At 45.7% G+C, this 23,831-nt stretch overlaps 1 protein-coding gene across 9 annotated transcripts in view; it reads left to right on the top strand.

Moving 5' to 3' along the window:
* The window catches only part of PBX1 (PBX homeobox 1), a 329,982-nt gene that overhangs the window by 206,633 nt on the left and 99,518 nt on the right, over positions 1–23,831 (top strand). For 2 of the 9 annotated variants that reach the window (XM_081494031.1, XM_081494033.1), the window contains one exon: positions 23,271–23,398. The exons of the other annotated variants lie outside the window; for them this stretch is intronic. In XM_081494031.1, coding sequence (XP_081350157.1) covers positions 23,271–23,398 — 128 coding nt within the window. The remainder of the gene's footprint in view (positions 1–23,270; positions 23,399–23,831) is intronic. 9 annotated transcript variants of the gene reach the window in all.

Genomic DNA, 23,831 nt, shown 5'->3' with positions numbered 1-23,831 from the left:
ACAAAGAAAGAAAGCACCTTGCTCTTAATTAAGGCACCTGGATCATGCTCTCTCCATCCCTCAAAAAATGGAGTCTCACTTTGTCATGTATTAAAAGGGCTTAACAGAACTGGTCCTCTCGTAATGATTAGATGAGGTATTGTGTGTGCTGTAAAACTGCAAATAATATCATTATAACCAGGAACCTAGAGTTTGAGTTGGAAATTCAGGAAACGTGCCAATGTGGACCTTGAGCCAATTTTTATAACTGTGGCACTGAATGGAATGGTTTATGAATAACTGTTATAAAAAAGATGAGACACTGTACTTCTGGAAGGGATTTGGGTCCAGTTGCTGCCGTCATGCCTCCCTGCCTGTAGCCAGTGCAGAAGTTGGTGCTCATGCATCTCACCGCACTCGCTGCTCACCTGTACGCGCTCCACCTTTCTGCCTCTGTACTCCCCCCTCCAGCTCATAACGTGGTAACTGACTTGACACCAGTATATCACCACACACATACACAGACAGTCCGTGCTTCTCCGAATAGCAGAACACAAGCCCAGGATTGTAAATGCAAAGAGCCTGGACTTGGAAGAGCTGGACTTGAGTGAACTGTGTAAGTCTGTGCTCTCTGAGCCAGTTTCAAAAAAAAAAAAAATGTGTTTCCAAGGTCAGTTCCTGAAGATTGATATGAGGTACAGATGAGATATTGTAGATGAGATAATATTGGTAATATTGGTTCTTGGTAGTATGTAAAGCTGTATAGCAGAAAAATGCATTCAAATCTGGTCAAAGGCTCTCTGACTAGCTCTATTTAGAAAATGACTGGATTTCCAGAGACATGTCTTAACAACTGAAACCTTTAAAGGTGACCTAAGGAACTCTCTGTTATGCTTTCTGTCAATAAAGTAAAATGACTTACCCAAGATCACAAAGATCAAGTGGCAGACCAAGGACATCGATCTTACTTAAAAACCAGTGTTTTTCCCAATGTAGTTGCCACCTGATGTGACATCACTGTGATCACTCAGAGTCACCTCTTGTACACAGCTGCCTCGGCCTCAGGCTGGTGGACACACCCTCTCCTTAGTGACCAAGGCAGGCTGGGGCCATCCTCTTCCCTTTTCGTGCCATGCTTCATTGCCCGGATTGTCTTACAGACGATGCCTGTGGCCCTTCTGCATTTATGTGAGTTCACCAGTGTCCTGGCCTTCTGAAGGCTATGGCCAGGCAGTTATCCTGCTTCCCTATCTCTTCTTTCTGCCATAACTTTTGGAGCTCATCACTGTCTCTAACAGTTAGCCAGAGAGTGCCAGTTCCGATGTCCCTAAATCCCCTTGTGTGTGTGTCTCAGTTGTGTCTGACTCTTTGCGATCCCATGGATCTTGACTCTTTGCCAGGCTCCTCTGTCCATGGAATTCTCCAGCCACAAATACTGAAGTAGGTTGCCATTCCCTATTCTACCTAAACTCCCTTACTCAGATACATGGTGAGGATGTTGCTGTTTATTACACAGGCACGAGAGAAGTGCAGAGCAGGAGTTGAGGAGGGCTCCAGCCTCTAAAGGAGACACTCACACATCCACTCACTACAGACTGCCTCATGGGCTGCTTTTGGCCGGCCCCTTTCAAAGACAAGGCCAGTTAAAAAGTAGGTATGTCTTGATACTGCTGCCTTAAGATCCCAGCTTTCACGGGAGGGGCACATCTCACCCCCAGGCCTCCTGAGAGCCCGCATCCACCTCCATCTTCCTTCTCCCTGAAAACCTTGAGAATCTGGAATACTTTCTGCCCACATCTTCAACCAAGGGACCTCCAGGGGATTTCAGAGTTTATTGCTTTTTTCTTTGGAATTGGAATAGCCCCAACCAGCTACTATTTGAAAAACATAGAAGTGTTTTTTGCTTATTATTCAAAAGGGAGATGGAGTTTTCGTGCAACTAAATGAGAACTTGGTATCTTTTTTGCCCCGAGGAGTGTGTGTGTGTGTGTGTGTGTGTGTGTGTGTGTGTGTGTAGAAGTGGGGAGGAGTAGTAGGGGTCCCGAGGAGTGTGTGTGTGTGTGTGTGTGTGTGTGTGTGTGTGTGTGTGTGTGTAGAAGTGGGGAGGGGTAGTAGGGGTCCAGCCTTCCTTTCCTTCATCTCTGTCTCCTGGTTGCCAAGCCCACCTTCTGAACCACATTGAGGAGGTCAGTCCGCCTCTCGCCTGAGGCAGACCATCAGTAATGAGCCCCTTGCCTGCCTTTCCCTGTCCTCTGTGTCCGTAGGACGCACCTCCCCGTCAGTCTGTCTCTTGTCTGCAGGCAGCAATTGTCTGGAGCACAGAAATCCCAAAACTTGACAATTGCTATGGTCTTTCTGCCTTTCCTCTTATACAGCTTTTTTAAAGCCCCCAGAGACCCTTAAAAAAAGAATGCAAATAGAAATTATGCTAGAAGCTGAAATGAACATTGTTGTGAGTCATGAGATCCTGGCCACACGGGGACAAACTATTTTTTATTTTGGGTAATATTTCTTCTTTGGCATTTATTACACCTCTGTTAAACACAGCTCATGTGACACAGTGTTACTCATAGGCAGTCAGAGAAAAAGCTGAAAGTTGAGCCATCGGTAGGGCAGAGCAACTTATTGTTAATAGCAGCTATTAAAGCTTAAAGGAAAAATTACCCATCTGCCCTTGCCAGACCTGTCTGCCTGGGATCCAGCGGGCCTCCAGGCCAGAAAGGGGCTGGGGGAACATGAGGGAAGGCGAATGGAATGTGGAAACCCGAGACCTTGTGTAGGGCAAGGTAGGGCTAAGTCAAGTCTGGGCCCTACCCTAAGACTAGGAAAAGCCCCACTGCTCTCAGGCGCTCAAGCCACACTTCTGTCTGATCACCCTTGTTCATGAAAGCTCCTGGTGGCTCTGACCGCAAGGTTCATTTTAGCCACAGATCTGAAACTCAACAGAGAGATGCCGATAGCAGCAACACCTTCTAATTGTGCAACGGTTTTCCCCACAGAATGGAATTTGTAACAGATCTACTCTACCCAAATTCTTTGCCATTAGACTTTTGGAGTTCAGCGATACATTTTTTTTTCTTTTTAATTTCACAATGTCTGTATTTAAAAGAGCATATGGTTTAAAATCCTTTCAGACATGTTAAAGCCTAGCCAAAGATGCAACACCATTACCCACTCTGACGAGCCGCCTTGACAGCATGCTTGTTGATAGGGCCGTATAAGATGTCAGCTGGGAAAATAAATTTGAGAGGGCTCTGCAGAGAGTGTGTGGATATGTATCACATATCCTCACACCAGGTCTGGAAGGGAGAGGCAGCCTCCCGTTTGTGGACCGTGCTAACTCACTCGGGTGCGAAGATTGACTCTTGTTATCAGCATCACATATCAATTTAGAAAGCTGTAACAGATACTGGACATGTGGTTTGGAGGATGGCCCCTGAACAGCAATGCCCACTCCCCTTCCCCTGCCCTTCCTCCCCCTCGAGGGGTGGCATGTGGCGGATAGTATTTGCAGCCCTGCATACTGTTTTGGGTGGAGATACTAGAATGAGGTTTGAAAGGCCAGTTGGAGGGCCCCAGGGATGACACTAGGGTTGGCTGAAAGTCTGAGCAGAGATGGCAGTACTTTGCATTGAGGCAACCCCTGAGTGCAAGGTAAGTGGTGGGGCCTGTCAGAGAGGGAGGTGCCTCTGACTCAGACCCAGAGAGGCCTTTCATATTCATAGGGTCTGCTTTCTCAGATCTGATTACATCCAGTTCTGGGCTTCAGCCCTGACTGTTCCTTGGCTATCCAAACTAACGTGAGGTCAGGTCAGCCTAATTCGTCACCAAGGCCATTCTCGATAGAGGTGGTTTCTTCTTGCCTTTGCTGGCTTTGTCCTGCTAAGAGCACTTGTTCTCAGCCTTTGTTTTGGTGGCACAGTTTTGAATCCTAGAATTATTTTTGGTTGCACCTTGGTGTGAATTTTTATTGCTCAGAGGATCTTCAGCACATGTCACTCATTGAATAGAGCTCTGCCTTCCTTGATCCACCTCTTAAATACAGTTACCACACACAGCCCTTGAATCAATGCTCTGTCTTATCTTCTACTTTCAGTGAATGGGTTGTACCCTGATAGAACTGGGGGACCCACTCAGCTTAGCTTTTGCTTACAGACACATGTGTATCTTATGTGCACTGGTGGTTATACTGTAGTCTGTCCAATTGTTTTAAACAGTTTCACACACTTATCAATTATTGTAGTGTCTGACAGTTTGGGCTTCACGATTTCATGTCAGAAACCATAGAGTTAAAAGGCTCTGCTATGAGGTTTCCATGCTGTGTTTATGGGTGAAGAGGGTTTGGGGGGCTGTGTATCTTAAGGGATAAGGTGGTGAGGAATGAGATGGGACTGGCAGGACAGGTGGTCCATGCACATGATTTTACCTCCCACCTTGCTGGTCATGGCTCCTTCCTTCCTCACCTGTGGATTCTCTCTAAGGGCACTCATGTTACCGTGAGACACCTGCTAAGTGTATCAGAAAGAATTTGGTGTTGGAAAGAATTAGAGGTGAGACTGTACTGGAGGGAAACAAGTCTGGTGGGGACTCCTGAGGGGAGGGGCAAAGATGAGCAGGATGCAGTGGATCCTCCTTGAGAGGGAGGTCCAGGATGCAGGAAAGTCAGGAAGTCATTTTCCTGGCATCTCTCATGCTAGCTCAGCTTGTATAGAATCCGCCTGCAATGCAGGAGACCCTAGTTTGATTTCTGGGTTGGAAAGATCTGCTGGAGAAGAGATAGGCTACCCACTCCAGTATTCTTCGTGGCTCAGAGGGTAAAGAATCCGCCTGCAATATGAGAGACCTGGGTTCGATCCCTGGTTGGGAAGATCCCTTGGAGAAGGGAATTGTTACCGCCTCCAGTATTCTGGCCTGGAGAATTCCACAGACAGAGGAGCCTGGTAGGCTACAGTCTATGGGGTCGCAAAGAGTCGAACACAACTGAGCGCCTTTCACACACACACTCCTCACGCTAGTGGAAGCAATTTCCTAAAATGTTGTGTCCACTTTGGATTCTTTGATCTTTAAGAAACATGAATAGGAAAAAAAGACTAGATGTCAAGATAGATGAGAAATTACAAAGGAGGCTGTGATTCTTTATTTTTAGAAGAGAAGGCCACTGGCCTATTGAACTATTTTACTTAGAGCTGCTCTGAAGAGGATTTGAAGAAAAGTTCATCACCAAGAAATGGGCAGAGTGAGAGAAAGCAGACTTAACAGTAGGATGTTTTCCATTTTAGGTAAGATATAAGGGTCCTTTGGGAAGCTTCAAAAAATTCAGAATTTTTTTTCTCCTATCATGGAATTTACTAAATAAAGATGATCTTTTCACAAGCCTGCCATTAAATGCCTCCCAAGTGAGATGAGATGTCTCCATGGTGGGCGACAGAAAAGGCAACTGCTAGTTGCTTTGGGTTGGTTTGGCATTTTCCAAGTGCAGATGGGATTCTTAAATCATTTTCTTGGATGTCTGAAAAGTGAAGTGAAAGTCGCTCAGTCATGTCCAGCTCTTTGCAACCCCATGAACTATGGAACCCCATGGAATTCTCCAGGCCAGAACACTGGAGTGGGTAGCCTTTCCCTTCTCCAGGGGATCTTCCCAACCCAGGGATCGAACCCAGGGATCGTACCCAGGTCTCCTGCACTGCAGGCGAATGCTTTACCAGCTGAGCCACAAGGGAAGCCCAAGAATACTGGAGTGGGTAGCCATTCCCTTCTCCAGCGGATCTTCCCGACCCAGGAATTGAATTGGGGTCTCCTGCATTGCAGGCGGGTTCTTTACCAATGAGCTATCAGGGGATTTCTGAGGCTCAGGACAAATTCCTTTGTGATTTCCATGTCAGCCAGGTTCCCCGCTCCATTCCCATTCCCGGCCCGCAGGGTGTTCGCAGCATGACTACACCATAGCCCTCACTGTGGTTAGAGACAGTGGATCTGTGTCATAGACACCAGTGAAGTGGCTTCTGTGGCCAAGCAAGGGTAGAGTTCACCCTTAGTTATGATTCAGGGGGATAGTATGTATATTCTTAATGGACCTGCAAAATCTTTTCACATGCAATCACTTTAAGACCTTCCAAAGTCTGGAAGGAGTAGAGGCAGGACGTGGGCACCAGCTATAATCTAATGTTTCTCCCATAACACTTGCTTTCTCCCGTTGCTCAGTTGCTGTCTCCCAGAGTCATTACCATCACAAGCGCTTCCTGTCCATCCCCTGTAGGTACACCACATCGCGCCAACAACCCATGGCCCAGCAGGAATATACAGTATCCTTTGCCAGTGTCGATCAGAGCTTGATTACACTTCACGGCTGTAATTCAAGCCTGCTAATCCTCCTCCACGTTAGGAAAAGAGGCCTGTTCTATTAGATAAGCTGATTACTGTCTGGTGTGTGCTTCATGCCGAGCAAGAGTTGTTTATATGTGGAATTATTGCTGGTTGGAGCCTGGGTTTCACTGCCCTGGGTAAGCTTGCATAGAGGCGTGGGGATCTTCACCTCAGCTCTGGGAGAGGTGAGAAGCTGAGTCTTGATTACAGCTGCTGCTCCTTCAACCTCTGTGCCTGTGGTTAAATATTTACTTTTTTTCTCTGGTACCAGAAGAAACGAGTTAAGATTTTGAGAGTCTGACTTTTTCCTCCAGGACACCCTGTTGAAGATCAAGTGAGAAAGATCACTGCCCCAGAGTTTTCACGTGCTGGTGAGGTTTCCAGAGCCATCCCAGCTGTGTGAGTGTCTCGAGGGCTAAATGAGAGAGGAATATGCTGGGAAGAAGTTGAGCCTGTGGTGAACTCAACGGCCACAGACCCAAGAGCGCCCAACCACAGGGCCAGGATGCCTGCAGAGACTATTTGAATGCTTTCTCACATTCAGAGACGTTTTCTTCAAAGCCACAAAAGCCTTAAAACCACCTTTGCCCCTCCCTCCCAGCCCATCTCTGGTCTGGTGTGCAGCTTGTGGCTTGGGTGCAGGCTACGAAGCCCTTCTTCACGGAGGAGGAAGTGCATTTGTTAAGATCGCCTGCCAGGGGTTGCTGGCGTGATGGATGCTGGCTGCGCTCTCAGAATTCCCCCACCCCCCTGTTCACTGAAGCAGCTCTCCAGGGAGAGAGGGTGGGATGTCCTATCCTGGGACGCAGAGCTGAGGTTCTGCTTAATAGTGGCTCTTGAGTGTTTAAGTCCTGCAAGCAGTTGATGCATTTATCCACGTGGGGCTGTGGTGAGGCTGAAACGGTTACAGGTGAACGGGAGCACCTGGTCCCTGGCCTTGGTCCACCTCTGTGCCAGCATATGTTGGTGTCTGTTTGTGTATTTGAATATGTGACAGCCTTCACTGGAGTAAGGAAATCAGGATGAATGTCAGCACACTTAACTGTGATCATATCACAAGCAGAGGCCTTTTGGAGGGTAAACTTCCTCCACACCAGGGCATTTTAATACTGTTTATTTCTCTGTTTTCTGCTTGAAACCATTCATTCCTTTAGGCAGGGATTTTGTTTTTATTTCTGTGTCCCCAGGACACATAGTACTGCCTGGCATGTGCTAAGCACTCAGAGAAAGGTGCTTTTGATTTAATGAATGAATAACCTAATTAATATATTGCAGTAAAGAAGGGTTCTGCTCAAGAATGAATGTAAATATAAATTGTTAGCTATTTATCATAGCTCACTGCATGTGTATTCCTTCTCATACCTTTCCTACTATTCTTTCCGGGAAGCAGACTCTGAAGCCCCAGGGACACGGGTGTTCGTTCCTTTGATGTAAAGGGCATGGCCAGCTAAAGGCAGTGCAGCACTGCAAACCCAAGTATCTTGTTAGGAAAGATGCTGTGACATGTGATTTAGAAGGAAGGGCCTCTGTATTATGCCCTAACCACTGAGCATCTGGTCTGTGTAATGCTTTTTTTTTTGCTTGAGGGATCTTAGTTCCCCGACCAACCAGGGATGGAGTTCCCACCCTTGGCAGTGAAAGTACAGAGTCCTAACCACAGGACCGCCAGGGACTTCTCAGGGTAATTCTTCTTGATCCACAGACAACCTGAGGGTTATTTTATCTTCCTCTTGTCTTCTGCTTTTTTTCTTCCACTATTTTCTTTCTATCCCCACCCCCTACTCACATCCCTTAAACTCTCCTCTCTCTCTACCTTTACTAGGGAAATCAGTGTGTTTTAAAGATCAACACATTCTCCAAATAGCTAAATTGTTCCCCCTTGGGAGATTTCTTTTTCTTTGGAACTGAATTTATACTCCTATGAAAAATCCAGAAGGAACCACACAGAGGGTTGTCCTACATTAAACAAAGCGATTGCAAGGTTTTAAGTCTAATTTCATCCATGAAAGCTTTCTTTGACATGCACTGATTAACTTTCCCTTTAATTTTACAGAATGATAAACCTATGCCCTTAATATACCATCACTGTGTGTATGGCTTGAACTTCTAAATCTCAGTTAAAGTATACGATGGGGTATCTACATGTGATGCCAGGGTTGTAGGTTCCTGTTCCCAGTGTGTATGAGAGAGTATGGGTGCTGTCATTCAGATGATGGAGGGGCAAGTAATGGAGTTCTTTCCTCTTCTCTGCATGAACTGAGTAAATGCTTGGCTATCGAGAGAATAATTGTCCAGGGAAGCTGTACCTTGAAATTCACCATAGCATCTTTGAGATAATCTCAGGATTATTTCAGAGTGAAGAAATGAAGAGTGATGCTGCATCCCAGTGATTCTGCCTCTGACCACAGAGCTGGCTGTGAGCATTTTCTCATGGGACCTAAGCACAGACTAATGACTTTTGAGAGTCTTATGTTGTGGTTGTTGCTTAATCGCTAAGTTGTGTCTGACTGTTTGCAACCTGGCAGACTGTAGCCCACCAGGCACCTCGGTCCATGGGATTTCCCAGGCAAGAATACTAGAGTGGGTTGCCATTTCCTTCTCCAAGGGATCATCCATGCTCAGAGATCGAACTTATGTCTCCTGCTTATCAGGATTCTTTACCACTGAGCCACCTGGGAAGCCCTTTGAGAGTCTAGGGTCTTTCCAGAGAGCTGCGCAAATAGCAGTAAGGCAGAGAACAATTAAGAAGACCTCTGTTTTTTATTCTGTTCATGTTTCTTTCCATCTCTGTCACTTAAAGGCTGGGCAACTGTCTCATCTTACATGTGTTGCTGCCAGCCTGAGTTTTAAGACCAGCAGCCAAAGTAGCTGGGTTTGGGCAGCAAAACAAAAGGGAATTTAAAAGTGTAACAGTGTAGATCCACCCACCCACACCTGCATAACTATTAGGTGGCAGCTAGCAATAAGTAGTAATTTTACTATATAAGACTTATATTGACCACTTTCATGTGCCACTGCAACCCACCCCCTTTTTTAAAAAAACAATTTTCACAGGCATAGATAAGAAATGCCAAAATAACCCAAATAATTGGCCTTGCATGATGGTGCCCTAAGGTCACAGAACCTTCCTTAGGGTTGCTGCTGCTGCTGCTGCTAAGTCGCTTCAGTCATGTGCGACCCCATAGACGGCAGCCCACCAGTCTCCCCTGTCCCTGGGATTCTCCAGGCAAGAATACTGGAGTGGGTTGCCATTTCCTCCTCCAGTGCATGAAAGTGAAAAGTGAAAGTGAAGTCGCTCAGTCGTGTCCGATTCTTCGTGACCCCATGGGCTGCAGCCCACCAGGCTCCTCCGTCCATGGGGTTTCCCAGGCAAGAGTACTGGAGTGGGGTGCCATTGCCTTCTCCGTCCTTAGGGTTACAGGAACCAAAGTTGGCTTCCTGGTTTCCTCTCTAGAAGAGGAAAGAAAACTGCATGTACGTAACTTGCTTTGGTATACTGTATTTTTAAATTAGCTAGTTGTTTTCCCTGTGTTGCCATGATTCCACCACAGTTTGATATAATGTTTGAAGATGAGGAAAGGCTGAGAATAATTCCATAACTTAAAAAATTTTTCTAGACAAAAGGAATATATAAAAATATATAAATGTACATATATATGTATACATGTTTAGCCATCTTTTTTTACATTTTAATTTTGTTTTTATGCCACATTCATACCCCATATTGTAAACAAGACTTAGATGATCTGTCGAATTTCAAAAATGGATAGAATACATGTAACCATCGTGATGCAAGTGCTCAGCACTCTTTCATTGGAGGACATCAAAGCACCTTTCTCCTCATTTTACTATAAGCCTAAGTGTCATTTGGTAGCATGAAGGGAGATAGGTGGCCTCATGGTTCTGCTTTGCAAACTGGGAAGAGAACCTGGAACTGGAGGGTGTGATGTCAAACCTTAAAACCAAGGTCATGTACCAGGAACCCAGGTCATGTATTACCAAACAGACCAACAGCACAGCAACTTAAATTTCACTTCCACGTCTCTTGTCACAAGAAGTGAAAACAAATTTGGCTTAAAAAAGTTTGTGCAACTGCAAACTCATTTTTTGGTATATAAACAATTCTGTGACTTTTGGGTTTACTTTAAGACCTAGTAAGTAGGGCATTGAAGTTGAGAAAACCATATTTGTGTTGAGAAAACCATATTTGTGTTGTTAGTTGTTACTCTTGGTTTAGCCTGGTTCAGGAGAGCAGAGAAATGAGATTCTGCAAAAGGCAGCATGAAAGTTCACATTGGACTTCAACCTGTGGAAATTGCCAGCTGTTAATTATGGCCCTAGAGTCCTGGGTCAGCCCTGTACTTTATTCAGGGCACTGGCCCTCGCTTTCCTCCTAAGCCTGGCTAAGACTGGAGTTGGTTGTGATGCAGAGGGAAGGCCCTGGATGTGAGTCCACTGCATAACTAGTTGTGTGCCCTTCTGAGTCCCCTGTGCTCCATTCCCCCATCTGAATAAATGGGTAATGATACCCCATAGTGTTCAGGTGAGAATATAAGCAAATGAACTTATTTTGGGCAAGTTGCTTTGCAAAGTTTCGTTCTCACACAAGACAATATCCTGTTTCCACATCTCCCGTGCATTTATCCACACACCTATTTGATCACTTTGATTCCATTATCAGCTGATGCTTCTCTTTCTCCCACCAGTCTGCAGAGTTCTCTTATTTCTGGTCAAGTCTCCCCAGCTGAAATAGGATCCAGTAGAGAGTAGATACTCAGCATATGTTTGTTGAGTGACCGCTTGACCAAGAGACCATCCTGGGTCCTTGTTGGGATGGCAGTGTTGGTGAAATTGTGCAGGCCAGCAACACTTTGTGCAGGCTGAGAGATTTTTATTTTGACGGAGCTGTAAGGCTGTCACTAAACATAAGTGGACATGACCAGTCTGGCACAGTCAGAGTGCCGCTGGAAAGCAAGTAGCCTGGAAAGAGAAAAGGAAAGTTGGCTTCTGAGATTACTCTGTGTCTGTTACCCTAAAGAACATGACCCCCTGTAAGGGCTTCGATAAACTGGGGACAGCTGGGATCTCCTCTCTGTCCTGCCGGGACTTACTGGGCAGTAAGCCCTCTGCAGCAGTGTTCTCAGCAAAACAGATGCAATTTGCTAGTGATGTACCATCACTAAGGGGCCTGAGAAAGGGCCGTGCTAACATCCGCCTGATGGAACAGTTGAGAGATATTTTGTGGGTCGGAGAGACGTCAGCTCACTCAGTGGAGGAGCAAACAAGATACCTCTTCAGATAAATATAGTAAGAATCACAGTAAATAAGGCCCAGCCTCAGGGAGGCAGATCTTTAAAGGAAAATTAAGATCCCCGTCATCTGTCTCACTGTCAACCATTGATGTATTTAGTGAGCGCCTCATGGTGCTAAATGCTTTTTGATGATGATAGTTGTGATGACCACCTTACCTCCCCACAGGGGGAGGGCACCTTCTGTGTGAGAGTTCTTGGTGGGGGTGGGGGGGCTCTATCTCTGGCCCATAGAAAGAAGGAATGGTCCAGAGAACCCTTGTCTCCCCTCTCCCAAATGTCCTGGTTTTACTAGGATGTAAACGCAAGTAGAAGCAATACCAACAAGAAAAAGCCCGACTGAAAATCAGAGCCTAATCGCTCCCATCTGCTCCAGTGCTGCTTTCCCTTGCTGCCTGCCAGGATGTTTGCCGCAGACGCTAAGTAGCACATTATTTTCGATAAGTTGCAATCATTTACTTGAGATCTACTTCGCCTTTAAGATGTCCCCCTGGAAACCTGAGAAGGCGTTTGAGAAGCCCTGTTCAGGGTGGAATTTGAATGCTTGCACTCAAGTACAAGAAAAGTTAAGCCTATTTGATGAACAGGTGTTTATGTTTTTAAGATTTCAGCCACATGTACTCTAGTGGGAAGAGGGGACACCGTGGAGGACAGCCTGGGAGCTCAGAGCCACCGTGCAGCTCATTCCCTAAGGAGAGGCACGAGTACTGAGATGGGAAAGATTGGACATGAAGGCTCCGTGGATTCTTCCCTGAAGCAGAAACGTCACAAGCCAAGACCTTTCTTGGTCCCCCTGAGATGCTTCTCTTTTATGCTGAGACTAGTGGTGACTGAAGGTGTGTTTTGCAATCTGGAGGCCATCATCTCAGTGCCCTCCCTTCATCCCATCAGCACAACCAGCACGTCTTATTCAGCATCCTCCTTCTCTTGCCCAGGATGAGACTCTAGACATGGCAAGCATCCTGTCCTGCCATCCAGCCTTTTGTCAGTCGAAGACTTAATGCTTTCTTAGGCCAAAACTCAGAAACTTTTGAACAGCAGCAAAAACCTCTTGCCTCTCCTGCAGCCTTTTTGCTGGCAGATTCTGCAGCTCCCGGTGTCTGAGAATGACTCTAGTGACTCATTAGCACCAAGACACGTGCTTGGGGTGGTTTTTGTATGAGTGGTGATGGATTATCCACATGTTTTCCCTGAAGGACCCTGACTGACCTTGTGTGCTTTTGTGAGATGATGGTCTGGGGTCACAGGTGTTGTTTGTGCTCATGGAAAAAGGAAAGTGAATTGGCAGGTGTTGTGAATGGACCTGGGGTGCCCAGAAATAGACCCAGTGTCCTTCTGCTGGGGAATTTCTGCTACCACCAAAGTGAGTGGAGGTGATTTCTTCTTTAAATGGGTCATGCTGAGGTTTTCTCTTCTCCTGTGTCCCTCTTCCACTCCTCTGGAACTGCCAAATCCAACAGGCCAATTAGAGTACAAACATTGTTTTACTATAGTGTAAGGAAGTATACAAATACAAGCTGTACACAGGTGGATAAGTTCCAACAGCCTGCAGTCATCCATTAGAACTTGGTCTCACATATTGCTCCTTCTCTTATCTTTAGCTCCAGGATGACAGTTTAGCCTGTCTTAGCTTTCTTCTGTTCAAGACAGAGTCTCTTTGCTTCCTTCATCACAGAAGCAGCAGAGTGCTCTTGGCTACTTTCCACCCGCAGCCACCCCTCACCACCCACCTCTCTCTCCTGATTTGAGGTATACTCCTCTAGGCCACCCAACACTCTGACCAGGAGGCCTGTTGTTGCCATGCTCCCTCACTCCAGACTTCCCAGATCTCTCACTTTTGCTAATAGCCTATGTGGCACCCAAGAGAGACCCCTCTAATAATCAAGCCTTTTTCTATCTGTTCTAAACCTTTTCGTTTTTTTGTAGGAAGACATTCTCTGCAGTGGCTACTCAGGTGTTTCTGTGACTTGCCTCTGGTTATTAAACCTGCTTCTTTCTAATTTTCTCTGTAACACTCTACCCAACATGAACTCACTCTGCCTTCTAGAGTTCATTCTTTCTTTTTTAAAAAATATATTAGCTTAGATTGGTTAGGCTGCCAAACACAAATAAAACAAAAACCTCCTGAAATCCCAAGATAACTTGGCTTAAACAAAATGCAAGTTTATTTCTCTCTTACTTTCATATAGCCTGAAGGTGACCACAGGCTGGTCTCTAGGATATGAGGACTTCTATCTGGTTTTTCTCCCTGCTGTGGCTTATATTCTGCAGGTCAACTCACGGTCCATAGTGGCTGCCAGAGCCCCAGCCTTTATATCCATGTTCCAACTAGCAAAAAGAAAGGAGAGAGAGGAAAGAAAGGCATTCCTTCTTTTAGGGATAGAGTTTTATATCTTATTTCCATTCATCTATCACTAACCAGAATTTTGTTACTGGAAATATGACCACATTTAGCTGCAAGGGAAGCTGGAAAGTATCTTTCCTCCTATGACCGTGACTTAACCAAAAATCAGTGTTCTGTGTCCATGGAAAAGGATGGGTTGGAAGAAACCAAAAGATTGTCCTTTTCCTTCAACTTTGCACTGAAACTCTCTGTCAGGCCCTTTCTTAAGCTGTTTCCTCTCCTATGTCCCGTATAGGAGAGAGACACATGCCCCATCACACCTCATATCTCAGTGTAAATATTAGCATAGTTAATACACACATTTACTTGAAATGATCTTATTATCAGTGTTAGTTGAAGTCATATGGTAGTCCTGAGATTCAGTGAGTTCTTTCCATCCTCTTAGAGATTCCAAGGAATTGTGTTCCTGATGGAGGGAGAAGTGGAAGGACCAAGTTAAAGAGACCAAAAGGATGGAACCAGTCAAACTGCTGCACTCATTTCCTGATTCTAGACACCGTGTCCAACCCTAGTTGGAATTCGCTGTTTGCCAACTGTGATGTCATCCCTCTGTCTGTCCTTGGTCTGCACACCTCCGTGGCTGTCATCTGGCAGAGGTGTCCCTTTCACTCCTGTTAGATAATAAGCCTCCTCTTGCAGGATGAAGGTGTACTATTAGTAATAGCATGTGTCTTCTGTAGTTTGTGGAAATGGAAATAATCTCGGAGTGAGTTAAGACTAAGTTATCGCTGTCCTTGGTAAGGACCCCTCAAGATCAACAGTACAGTGTATTAGGAATCCTGCCACTGAATTATTCTGTGATTTTCAAAACTGGAAGGATTTTTGTGGGAACAAAATACTCTTTATTTAAAATTTAGTTCTGATGAAATCATTTGGAAGGTTGGAGGAAAAAAATAGTTCTGCTGTAATGGAGCTTGGAAATATACACAAGAAAATTCTGCTAGTCACTAGGAGCCGGAAAAGCATTCTCTGTCCTGACACAGTGGAATGATGTCAGGAAGTTAAGATCACACACCATACAAACATAGCAGTATCCAATTATCTTTTAATATTTTGAGTGTGGGGTTTCTCTGTGTCCCAGCAGAAAAGGATGACATGAGGTCTGAATCCCACCCAAGAGTCAAAACTGAAATACACTTCTTCAAACCTCCATCGTGGATAGAGTTGCTTTTCCCTTCTGGTTATAATGTATTTACTTTTTAATGGAAACTTGAAAGCAGCCATTAAAGAGGATGTCCAGACTAGCTTGTCTGACCTAAGGTGAGATTGCCTCAGAGCTGAGCAGTTCCCCGAAGGGTCTTTTCAGCCTTCTAGAAGGACTGCGTCTTCCAGTGAGCTCTGCCAGGTCAGGATGCTTTCTGGCTAAGGAAGACTGAAGCCGGGGCCTCTCATAAAGAGGGGACATACTGAGCTTCAGAGGAAGTAGGGTTCTTATCGTGCTTCGGAGAAGAATAGCAAGAAAGGAACATAAAGAGGGGGGAAGGGGTGAAAAAAGAAGACATTTTGATATTCATTCTTTGAGCTGAGAATTGATTTCCTGGGCTTGATGGTCTCAATCTGAGTTTGCCTAGAAGCGCAGCACAGTGAGGTAGGGTGTGTGTGTGTGTGTGTGTGTGTGTGTGTACTCACTGACTGAGCCTGCTGTGGGTGTGTGTGTGTGTATTCATTGACTTAGCCTGGTGTGTGTGTGTCTGTGTACTCACTGACTTAGCCTGGTGTGTGTGTGTCTGTGTACTCACTGACTTAGCCTGCTGTGGGTGTGTGTGTGTGTATTCATTGACTTAGCCTGGTGTGTGTGTGTCTGTGTACTCATTGACTTAGCCTGGTATGTGTGTATCTGTGTACTCATTAACTTAGCCTGGTGTGTGTGTGTCTGTGTACTCACTGACTTAGCCTGGTGTGTGTGTGTCTGTCTATATATTCACTGAGTTAGCCTGGTGTGTGTGTGTGTCTGTGTACTATTGACTTAGCCTGCTGTGTGTGTGTGTGTGTGTGTGTGTGTGTGTGTACTCACTGACTTAGCCTGCTGTGTGTGTGTATCTGTGTACTCATTGACTTAGCCTGCTGTGTGTGTGTGTGTGTGTGTGTGTGTGTGTGTACTCACTGACTTAGCCTGCTGTGTGTGTGTGTGTGTACTCACTGACTTAGCCTGCTCTGTGTGTGTGTGTGTGTGTGTGTGTACTCACTGACTTAGCCTGCTGTGTGTGTGTGTCTGTGTACTATTGACTTAGCCTGCTGTGTGTGTGTGTGTGTGTGTGTGTGTGTACTCACTGACTTAGCCTGGTGTGTGTGTGTGTGTGTGTGTGTACTCACTGACTTAGCCTGGTGTGTGTGTGTTTGTATACTCACTGATTTAGCCTGGTTCCTTCTGCCTTGCTGATTTCTTACATATAAAAAGCAAACTCTTAACTTGAAATCTATCTTGCCTTCTTATTCTTCCCAAAGGGACCTTTATTGATGGGACTGATGTAGATTTAACCAACTATTGAAAGCTAACCAGTTACCAAGCACAGACATGTGCTTTTGTAAAAATAAACGTATTTAATCTTTTAATGAGAGTCAAGCTGTGGTTGATATTATATTACTGACTGTCAGGTGATAAAGAAACTGAGCTTAAGCAAGGCAAGGTCATGCAGTGGGAGCGGTGGACTCAGCTCTGTACTCGTGCCCTTCCTTGCTGCCACGTGGAGCTCACAGAAGAGGGCTTAGGCCCATCCTTACCCTTTGGGAGGATACTGAATTCTGATGGGAGAGGAAACCTGTCAAGAATTAGCACTTGCCAGCAATGTGCTAGGTGCCTAATTGATGTTATCATCTGAATCCAGGAGAACGGTGAGAAATCCCTTTGCTTTCCCCATGGTGTCACTTCCTTGAGAAACTACCGTTGTGGAGAGAAGCTTGCATCTCTGGGATTGCACAGCAAGCTGCCACCCAGTGGCTCTCAGTTTCTCCACGTTTTATACACAGCTGAGTGGGAAACCGTTTCTTGCATCACGGGCTACCAGGTGCCGTCTTGGCTTCTCGCACCCTGTGCTGGTCCTCGTGGGGAGCTGTTCTTGTCTCACACCTCCAGGCATAGTAGTCCAGGTCGAGGCTGCTGTGATGTCACACCCTCCTCCCAACTTCTGCAGCAATCCTTGAAGCCAAGGGTTTCCCCCAGCAGCAGTCCAAGCTAGAGTTACTAAGGACCAATGCCCCCTCACCCAGGCAGCCGGCGCCCATCCAGGAAGGCAGGAGTCTGCTGCCCAGCACATGAGCTTGCTCTCTGCCAGCTGGCCTAGGAGGCTCCATGTGCCAAGCAGGGGATGTGTGATCGGGATCCGTGCCCGAGTATTTCCTGAGAAGTAGAAAATGCGTGTGACCAGAGCCACGGAAACCTGGCTCAGAAAAAGAGATGACAAGAAAAAGTATGGCATGTTTCTCTAAAGAAAACCCCCAAATATAAACAACAACAACAAAAACTCTAAAACCATCTCAAGAGTGTCATATATTTTTATGTTTACCTCCTGCCCTAAAACTTTTCATAAAGCCCTGAACATAGTAGTGGTTGGTAAATATGAAGACATGAATGTATCCTTAAGGTCCTTCCTGGACCACAATTTATTTTGAAGTTCAGCACAATGCTTGGCACTATAAGAGATGCTCAGTGAATATTTGCAGGATACAGTGCTTGAGGAATCTCAAAGTCTTGCTGTTGACTGACTAAAGCCCTCGAGTCCTGTTGCTTGGTTTACCTGCCTAACAAACCAAGGAAGGTTGAAAGGGCTAGAAGACATCTTTTCTTTATGTCTGAATACCTGGTGATGCCATAAGAAACCCTAGACCCACAGATCCCAACCTTGGTGTCCCTGAGCGTCTCAAGAGCTGGCACACAGACAGCTGGCAGTCTAAGGATGGCTTTCACACTTGAAGACTCCAGGAACTTGGACTTCTTATCTGATAAAGCTGCTGCAGGCCAACTGCAGCTTCTGAGATCTCTGCCTGCCCTGGACGGTCTCCACTAAGGTGGTCACTGGTTCTCCCATGCTCACCAGACACTCTGACTGGCAACCATCTCTCAGGCTGGCTTGTAAAATTCAAGAAATCAAATTGTCAATCATTTCCATTTGTTGGATAGACAGACACTTTTCAAAATGTACAAAACAACTTGTTCATCAAACAAACGAGAAGGTTGGTACTGGAAAATATCAGGACACAGTACCTTTAAGCTTCAAACCACTGACATCAGAGTTTGGTCCCACCTTTGGGTTCAGAAGAATCAAAATATGTCATAGTTATTTTTCAGCAGAAGCTTGGAATTTATGACTTGTGAGTGCAGTTGTGCTTGTGGGAAATGAAAGAAACTAGAGGAAGGATTAGAGGTATGTGTCCACTGGGATTTCTACTTGCTTTCCACCTACTCTGACCACTCGATGTGCTCACACTGAAGGGACTGGAGGAGTCTAAACCCTGGGCTTAGAAATCTCAGCATCCATCTCATACCTGGCTCCTTAGAGGTGCTCGGTTAGTGATGTGTTTAAGTGAAGTGAGCGTTCCTCAGAGGGCTTATTTGGGTAACACAGTGTGCGGAGCCCCTTCCCTGGGGGCCACTGTCAGCCCTCCTAGGAATTCTCCCCCAGGTACCAGTCACATGCGAGGCCTTCCCCAACACCCAGAGCCTTCGTCGTGGATAATGTTGGCTTGCTGGGGACATGCCAGCCTGTGGGTTCTAAGGCTCTAGCTTAATGGCAGTGTAGATTTGCATGTTTAACATTTTCAGGCTGATTTGACAAATTTTTGAAATGGGGTGGAAGAGGTGATGGAGGGAAAGGGCCTCTTCCAGAAGATAACTCTGGTCCAAACTGTAACTGGACCAGAGGGAGAAAGAGCGAATATATAAGGAGCCGACTGCCTCACCACGGACAGTGAGCCGAGACAGGGATCATTAGAGAGCCCCACCCTGCAGCCTGCCTCCTGCACTCTTTCTCATACATTAAGAGATCCTCAAATAGATACTCAGTGCCAGAGGCTCTGTGAGGTCATATGGGGGATACATAGATGGAGGCTAGATCATCACAGCTTTTCAGAAGCTCACAGCCTTGCTGGCGAGATGGCAGGTGTGACGTTGGTTGTTCTGAGATGTGCTGTGTCTGTGGGGTAGATAGTATTAATACTTGCTTGGTGGCTCAGTGGCAAGGGAGCTCATTTCTAGCTATTATCTGGGTAGGTTTCTTGGAGAAAGACTGAATGGAGATTTGAAATAGGATGAGATTGTGGTAAGTGGATTTTTCTGTCTGAGAGGCAAGAGGGCATTCTATTCACATGGCTCAGTGGCTCTGTCCTATTGGCAGAAAGAAGTAATTGAAGAAGACCAGGTTTGGAGGAAATTTTAAAGAAATTAAGAGGTCAGTAGGAAGAACTTCCTTCCTTCTCTACCTCATGTCTGGTTGTTTTCTGCCTTGCATGTCAGCCACAACCTGAGCATCAAAAGACATTGTGTGTGTGCGTGTGTGTGTATACATGCACACATATGCAGAATTGAAAGCACATCCACTTGATTACCATTGGTGACAGAATCCTAATGTTATAGTAGAGGATCAAGTATGTAAGAGTTAAAGACCTAGATTCTAGTTGTGGCTTGTCCCATTTGCTTTGGTTTTGGGGAAATTACTCTGCCTTTGTAATCTTCAGTTATCTGCTATCTGCTGCTGCTGCTGCTAAGTCACTTCAGTTGTGTCCGACTCCGTGCGACCCCATAGATGGCGGCCCACCAGGCTCCGCCGTCCCTGGGATTCTCCAGGCAAGAACACTGGAGTGGGTTGCCATTTCCGTCTCCAATGCGTGAAAGTGAAGTCACTCAGTAGTGTCCGACTCTTAGCGACGCCATGGACTGCAGCCTACCAGGCTCCTCTGTCCATGGGATTTTCCAGGCAAGAGTACTGGAGTGGGGTGCATTGCCTTCTCTGTATCTGCTATCTAAGTTTGTAATGTTACTTCATGTTCTATGCTGCTGCTAAGTCGCTTCAGTCATGTCCGACTCTGTGCGACCCCATAGACGGCAGCTCACCAGGCTCCGTCATCCCTAGGATTCTCCAGGCAAGAATACTGGAGTGGGTTGCCATTTCCTTCTCCAGTGCATGGAAGGGAAAAGTGAAAGTGAAGTCACTCAGTCGTGTCCGACTCTTAGTGACCCCATGGACTGTAGCCTACCAGGCTCCTCCGTCCATGGGATTTTCCAGGCAAGAGTACTGGAGTGGGGTGCCATTGCCTTCTCCGTCATGTTCTATAAGGTGATGCAATTCATTGTGCACAAGTACTTTCTGAACAAATAAAAGGTCTAGCTGTGATATTTTCAGGAGGCAGGCACCTTGCTCTATTTCTAAAAAATGCAAGGACAGCGTATTTTTTGTCCCATACTTCTGTCCAAAGTTCTGACCCCCTGGAAGATAGCAGAGCAGGGTTGGGAGGTGAGTCTGGGAGAGCTTCACTATCCCAGCTTTTTTGGTCATATATGTATTGAAGACCAGTTCATAGACTCTGAAAAACCTGCATGGAGGTTCAGTCTTGTGCCTTCAAATCAAGCAAAGAAATTGGCCAGAAAGCATGAGGGCTCCCATCCTGGGAACAGCTCATGCCCTTTCCCAAACCACCTGTCTGCTTGCGTGCCAAGTCGCTTCAGTCATGTCCAACTCTTTGCGACCCTTTGGACTGAAGCTCTCCAGGCTCTGTCCACAGGATTCTCCAGGCAAGAATACTGGAGTGGGTTGCCATGCCCTCCTCCAGAGGATCTTCCTGACCCAGGGAACAAACCTATGTCTCTTGTGTCTCCTGCACTGGCAGGAGGGTTCTTTGCCACTAGCGCCACTTGGGAAGCCCAAAAAACCACCTGTCTGTTGACTGTCCATCATCTCTCTCTGTCAGCCCAGCTTTGGGTCCCTGAACTGCTGTCCAGATTTGAAGATGACCCTCTCAGTAGATATGCTGTCTTCCTCTGCTGCCTGCTCTACCCCTGGAAGCATGAATCTAAGCAGGGGCATTTCCCCCAGCACTAAAAAAACCTGGGGACTGACAACAGCCGCCCTCCTAGCACAACCAGTCCTTGGTGAAGAAAGAGTGCCCTCTAGTGGGCTTTGTCTGGAGCTGCTCTGGATCGGTGTCAGGGCTCAGCCAAGGACAAAACAACCCGCTCGCTGCCTTCCTGCCAAGGATCCTGAAGCTGCCTTTGGGTTTGGTTTGTTTTTCTCCATGTGTGAAGAAACAAAGAAAGAACAGCAGGAGACCAGTTGTGAGAGCAGCTCCAACTGTGCTGTGACAGCCTTCTTATCTTGGGAGGTTTCACCAGAGAATTAACCCCAGGGCCAGTGATGGCATCAAGGTAGATGGTGATAGCAGGATGCTTTTTAAAGGGCATGTGACACTTTCTGTATACATCACTTACCTGTCTTGACTGGTCTCTTACATGAGGGGTTAGATTTGTGAGAAGGAAACTCCTTCTTTAAGAATGATTAGCAAAAGGGTTAAATATCTTGTTGAGTGACCCTCTTTGCAGAGCAAATCCACTGCAGCTGATTTTATTTTTGGTAATGGAAGTGTACAAATCTCACTATTAAAATCCTGTATGTACTGACATAAACAGGGGGCTTTTCCCTTTAAACCTGAGTAAAAGCTGTTGGGCTGGGGAGCAAAGCGGGGAGGAGGGGAGGGAGTCTTCGGGGCACCCATCAGGGGAGCAGGAACCTGATCACATGTGATGGTTGCTGGATTAGGTAACAGCTCCGCTGGTTGAAATTGGATCTTGGAGGATGAGTGTTAACATCTCTAGTGTCTTGGTGAAAGGTTCATTTGAGACTTGCGTGGTGCCACAGAGATAAAAAAAAAAAAAAGGAGCTTTTAAATAATCATTTTGTCTCCTATTTGGCAGAGTGCTGGCTTCAAGCAGTAAATAGGTAGCATCACTTTGGCTTAGACGTATCGGCCTTTTCATTTATTTATTTAATGTTGGTGGGATTTTTTTTTAACTCACTAGCTGAACAGCTTTCTGTATCAGTGAATCCCAACACCCATCTTTATAGTGGTACATTCAGAGCCTGCTCCTTTTGGGCAGAAATCTGTCCATGCCGTGTTGTTTACTGGTCCACCTGGGCCTCGTCCCAGCACACACACATAGCCCAAGACCCTCAGAACCAGAATCTTCTGTGTTAGATAGTGGAAGAGGAGGGTTTTCTTTTGTTTATATTGTGTGTGTGTGTGTGTGTTTGTGTGTGTGAATAGTTTTTGTGGTGGTGGTTCTGATACATACTCTGAAATTTCTGTTTTCTTAATGATTTGAGTATAATTTAAGGGGTATAATTTGGAGAGGACTGTTGGGTTTGTTTTTCCTATTTTTTCTGTTCTTTTATTTTCTTCAAATCTCTGATTTGGGGCCAATTTATGTGTCCTGAACTCTAAGGATAAATGCAAGCAAGGTGCATTTCATTTCTATCACACCTATTCCTTCTTGGCCACATTTGCAAACCTATTATATTAAATCTTAGTGAATCCAAATTTCTTTTTAAAGAGTATTTGTTTCCAGGATTCATCAAATGACACAAAAGCTAAGTGAAAGGATAACACTTGTGTGTATGTGTTTTTTTTTTCCCCTTACTAAATGTATCCAGTCGTATAGCTTAGGGCTTTACCCTCTGTGACTGTGCTGGGACTTCTTTGGTGGGTAGGGGGTTACAGTGTATCCTTTCAGTGTCCTTGGCAGCTTTAGCATTTCCTTTATTTCATTTAAAAGCAGTTTGATTTTAAGATCAAGAAAAATATTAAGTAGGTAGATGTGCAGATTCTGTATGGACAGTTCGTGCTTCCCATTGATTGTTTAAAAGAAAAAGTGAGGCATGGATGTGGGTGCAACTGAGAAGGGCTGGAAAGGGAAAATATTCTTTGAGGTAAATATTGGGCACATGGGAAGTCCTAGTAGTAACATGGCCGCCTGGTCACCTACCTCATACCTGGAGGAATCAGTACCAGCACTTTGTTCTGTGTCTGCCTGACTCCTTTTCTGTCTCATTCTTTTCAGAACAAATGGAATTTTGCTAGAGGAATAAGTTAATGCGGTGAGTGAGTTGTTCTTAGGCACAGGTCTAACCCTCCTTACCATCACCTCAGATAAGGCAGTGTGTAGGCAGCCCCAGGAAAGTATATCCTCACCAGTTGACATTATTCTCTTTTACTTTGCTACCACTGTTGAGACCTGTCAGTGCTGGATCTGTCAGGAAGAATTGTTTTGGAGTGATGAGGAAGAGCCACTTGGCGGTGTCACGGCCCGGCTCAGATGTCACCAGCCTCAGCATCTTGAGGAGGTTTCCCATCGGCCGAGGTTTGTGGCCTCTTCTGGAGCGTATTGGTCATGGGATTCCAGAGAGTGAATTAGTGTCAAATTTTGCCCCAGCACCAATTTTTTAATGATTAAGTAAAAGTGCCACAATTACCAAATGGCTCAGAGGTGATTCTTTTTTCACTCTTAAATGACCCATAGGTATTTTGTTGATAAAGCAGTTGAAATTCATTCAATGAAATTCACTGGGGAAACATCCATAAACCCCACACACCAATGTCCTCACCTGAAAGCATTCACTGGGCTGTACAGGTGAGGAAGGAGAGATTCCAGGGCTCTAACACCATCTGCTTGGGGGATCACATTCTTCTCCCTGCCACCCCCCACCTTTAGGGGTTGCAGCATTCATTTCCTTTCTTAAGGAAATCTTTGTTAGTGGTGATATGTACTTCTGAGGACTTTGGAGATTTGAGTA

Source organism: Giraffa tippelskirchi, chromosome 5, assembly GCF_054371585.1.
Source record: "Giraffa tippelskirchi isolate mGirTip1 chromosome 5, T2T-mGirTip1v1.2.pri, whole genome shotgun sequence".
Classification (NCBI taxonomy): Eukaryota; Metazoa; Chordata; class Mammalia; order Artiodactyla; family Giraffidae; genus Giraffa; species Giraffa tippelskirchi.
Note: the sequence above shows the minus strand (reverse complement) of the source record. Positions and strands in the feature narration are given on the sequence as shown.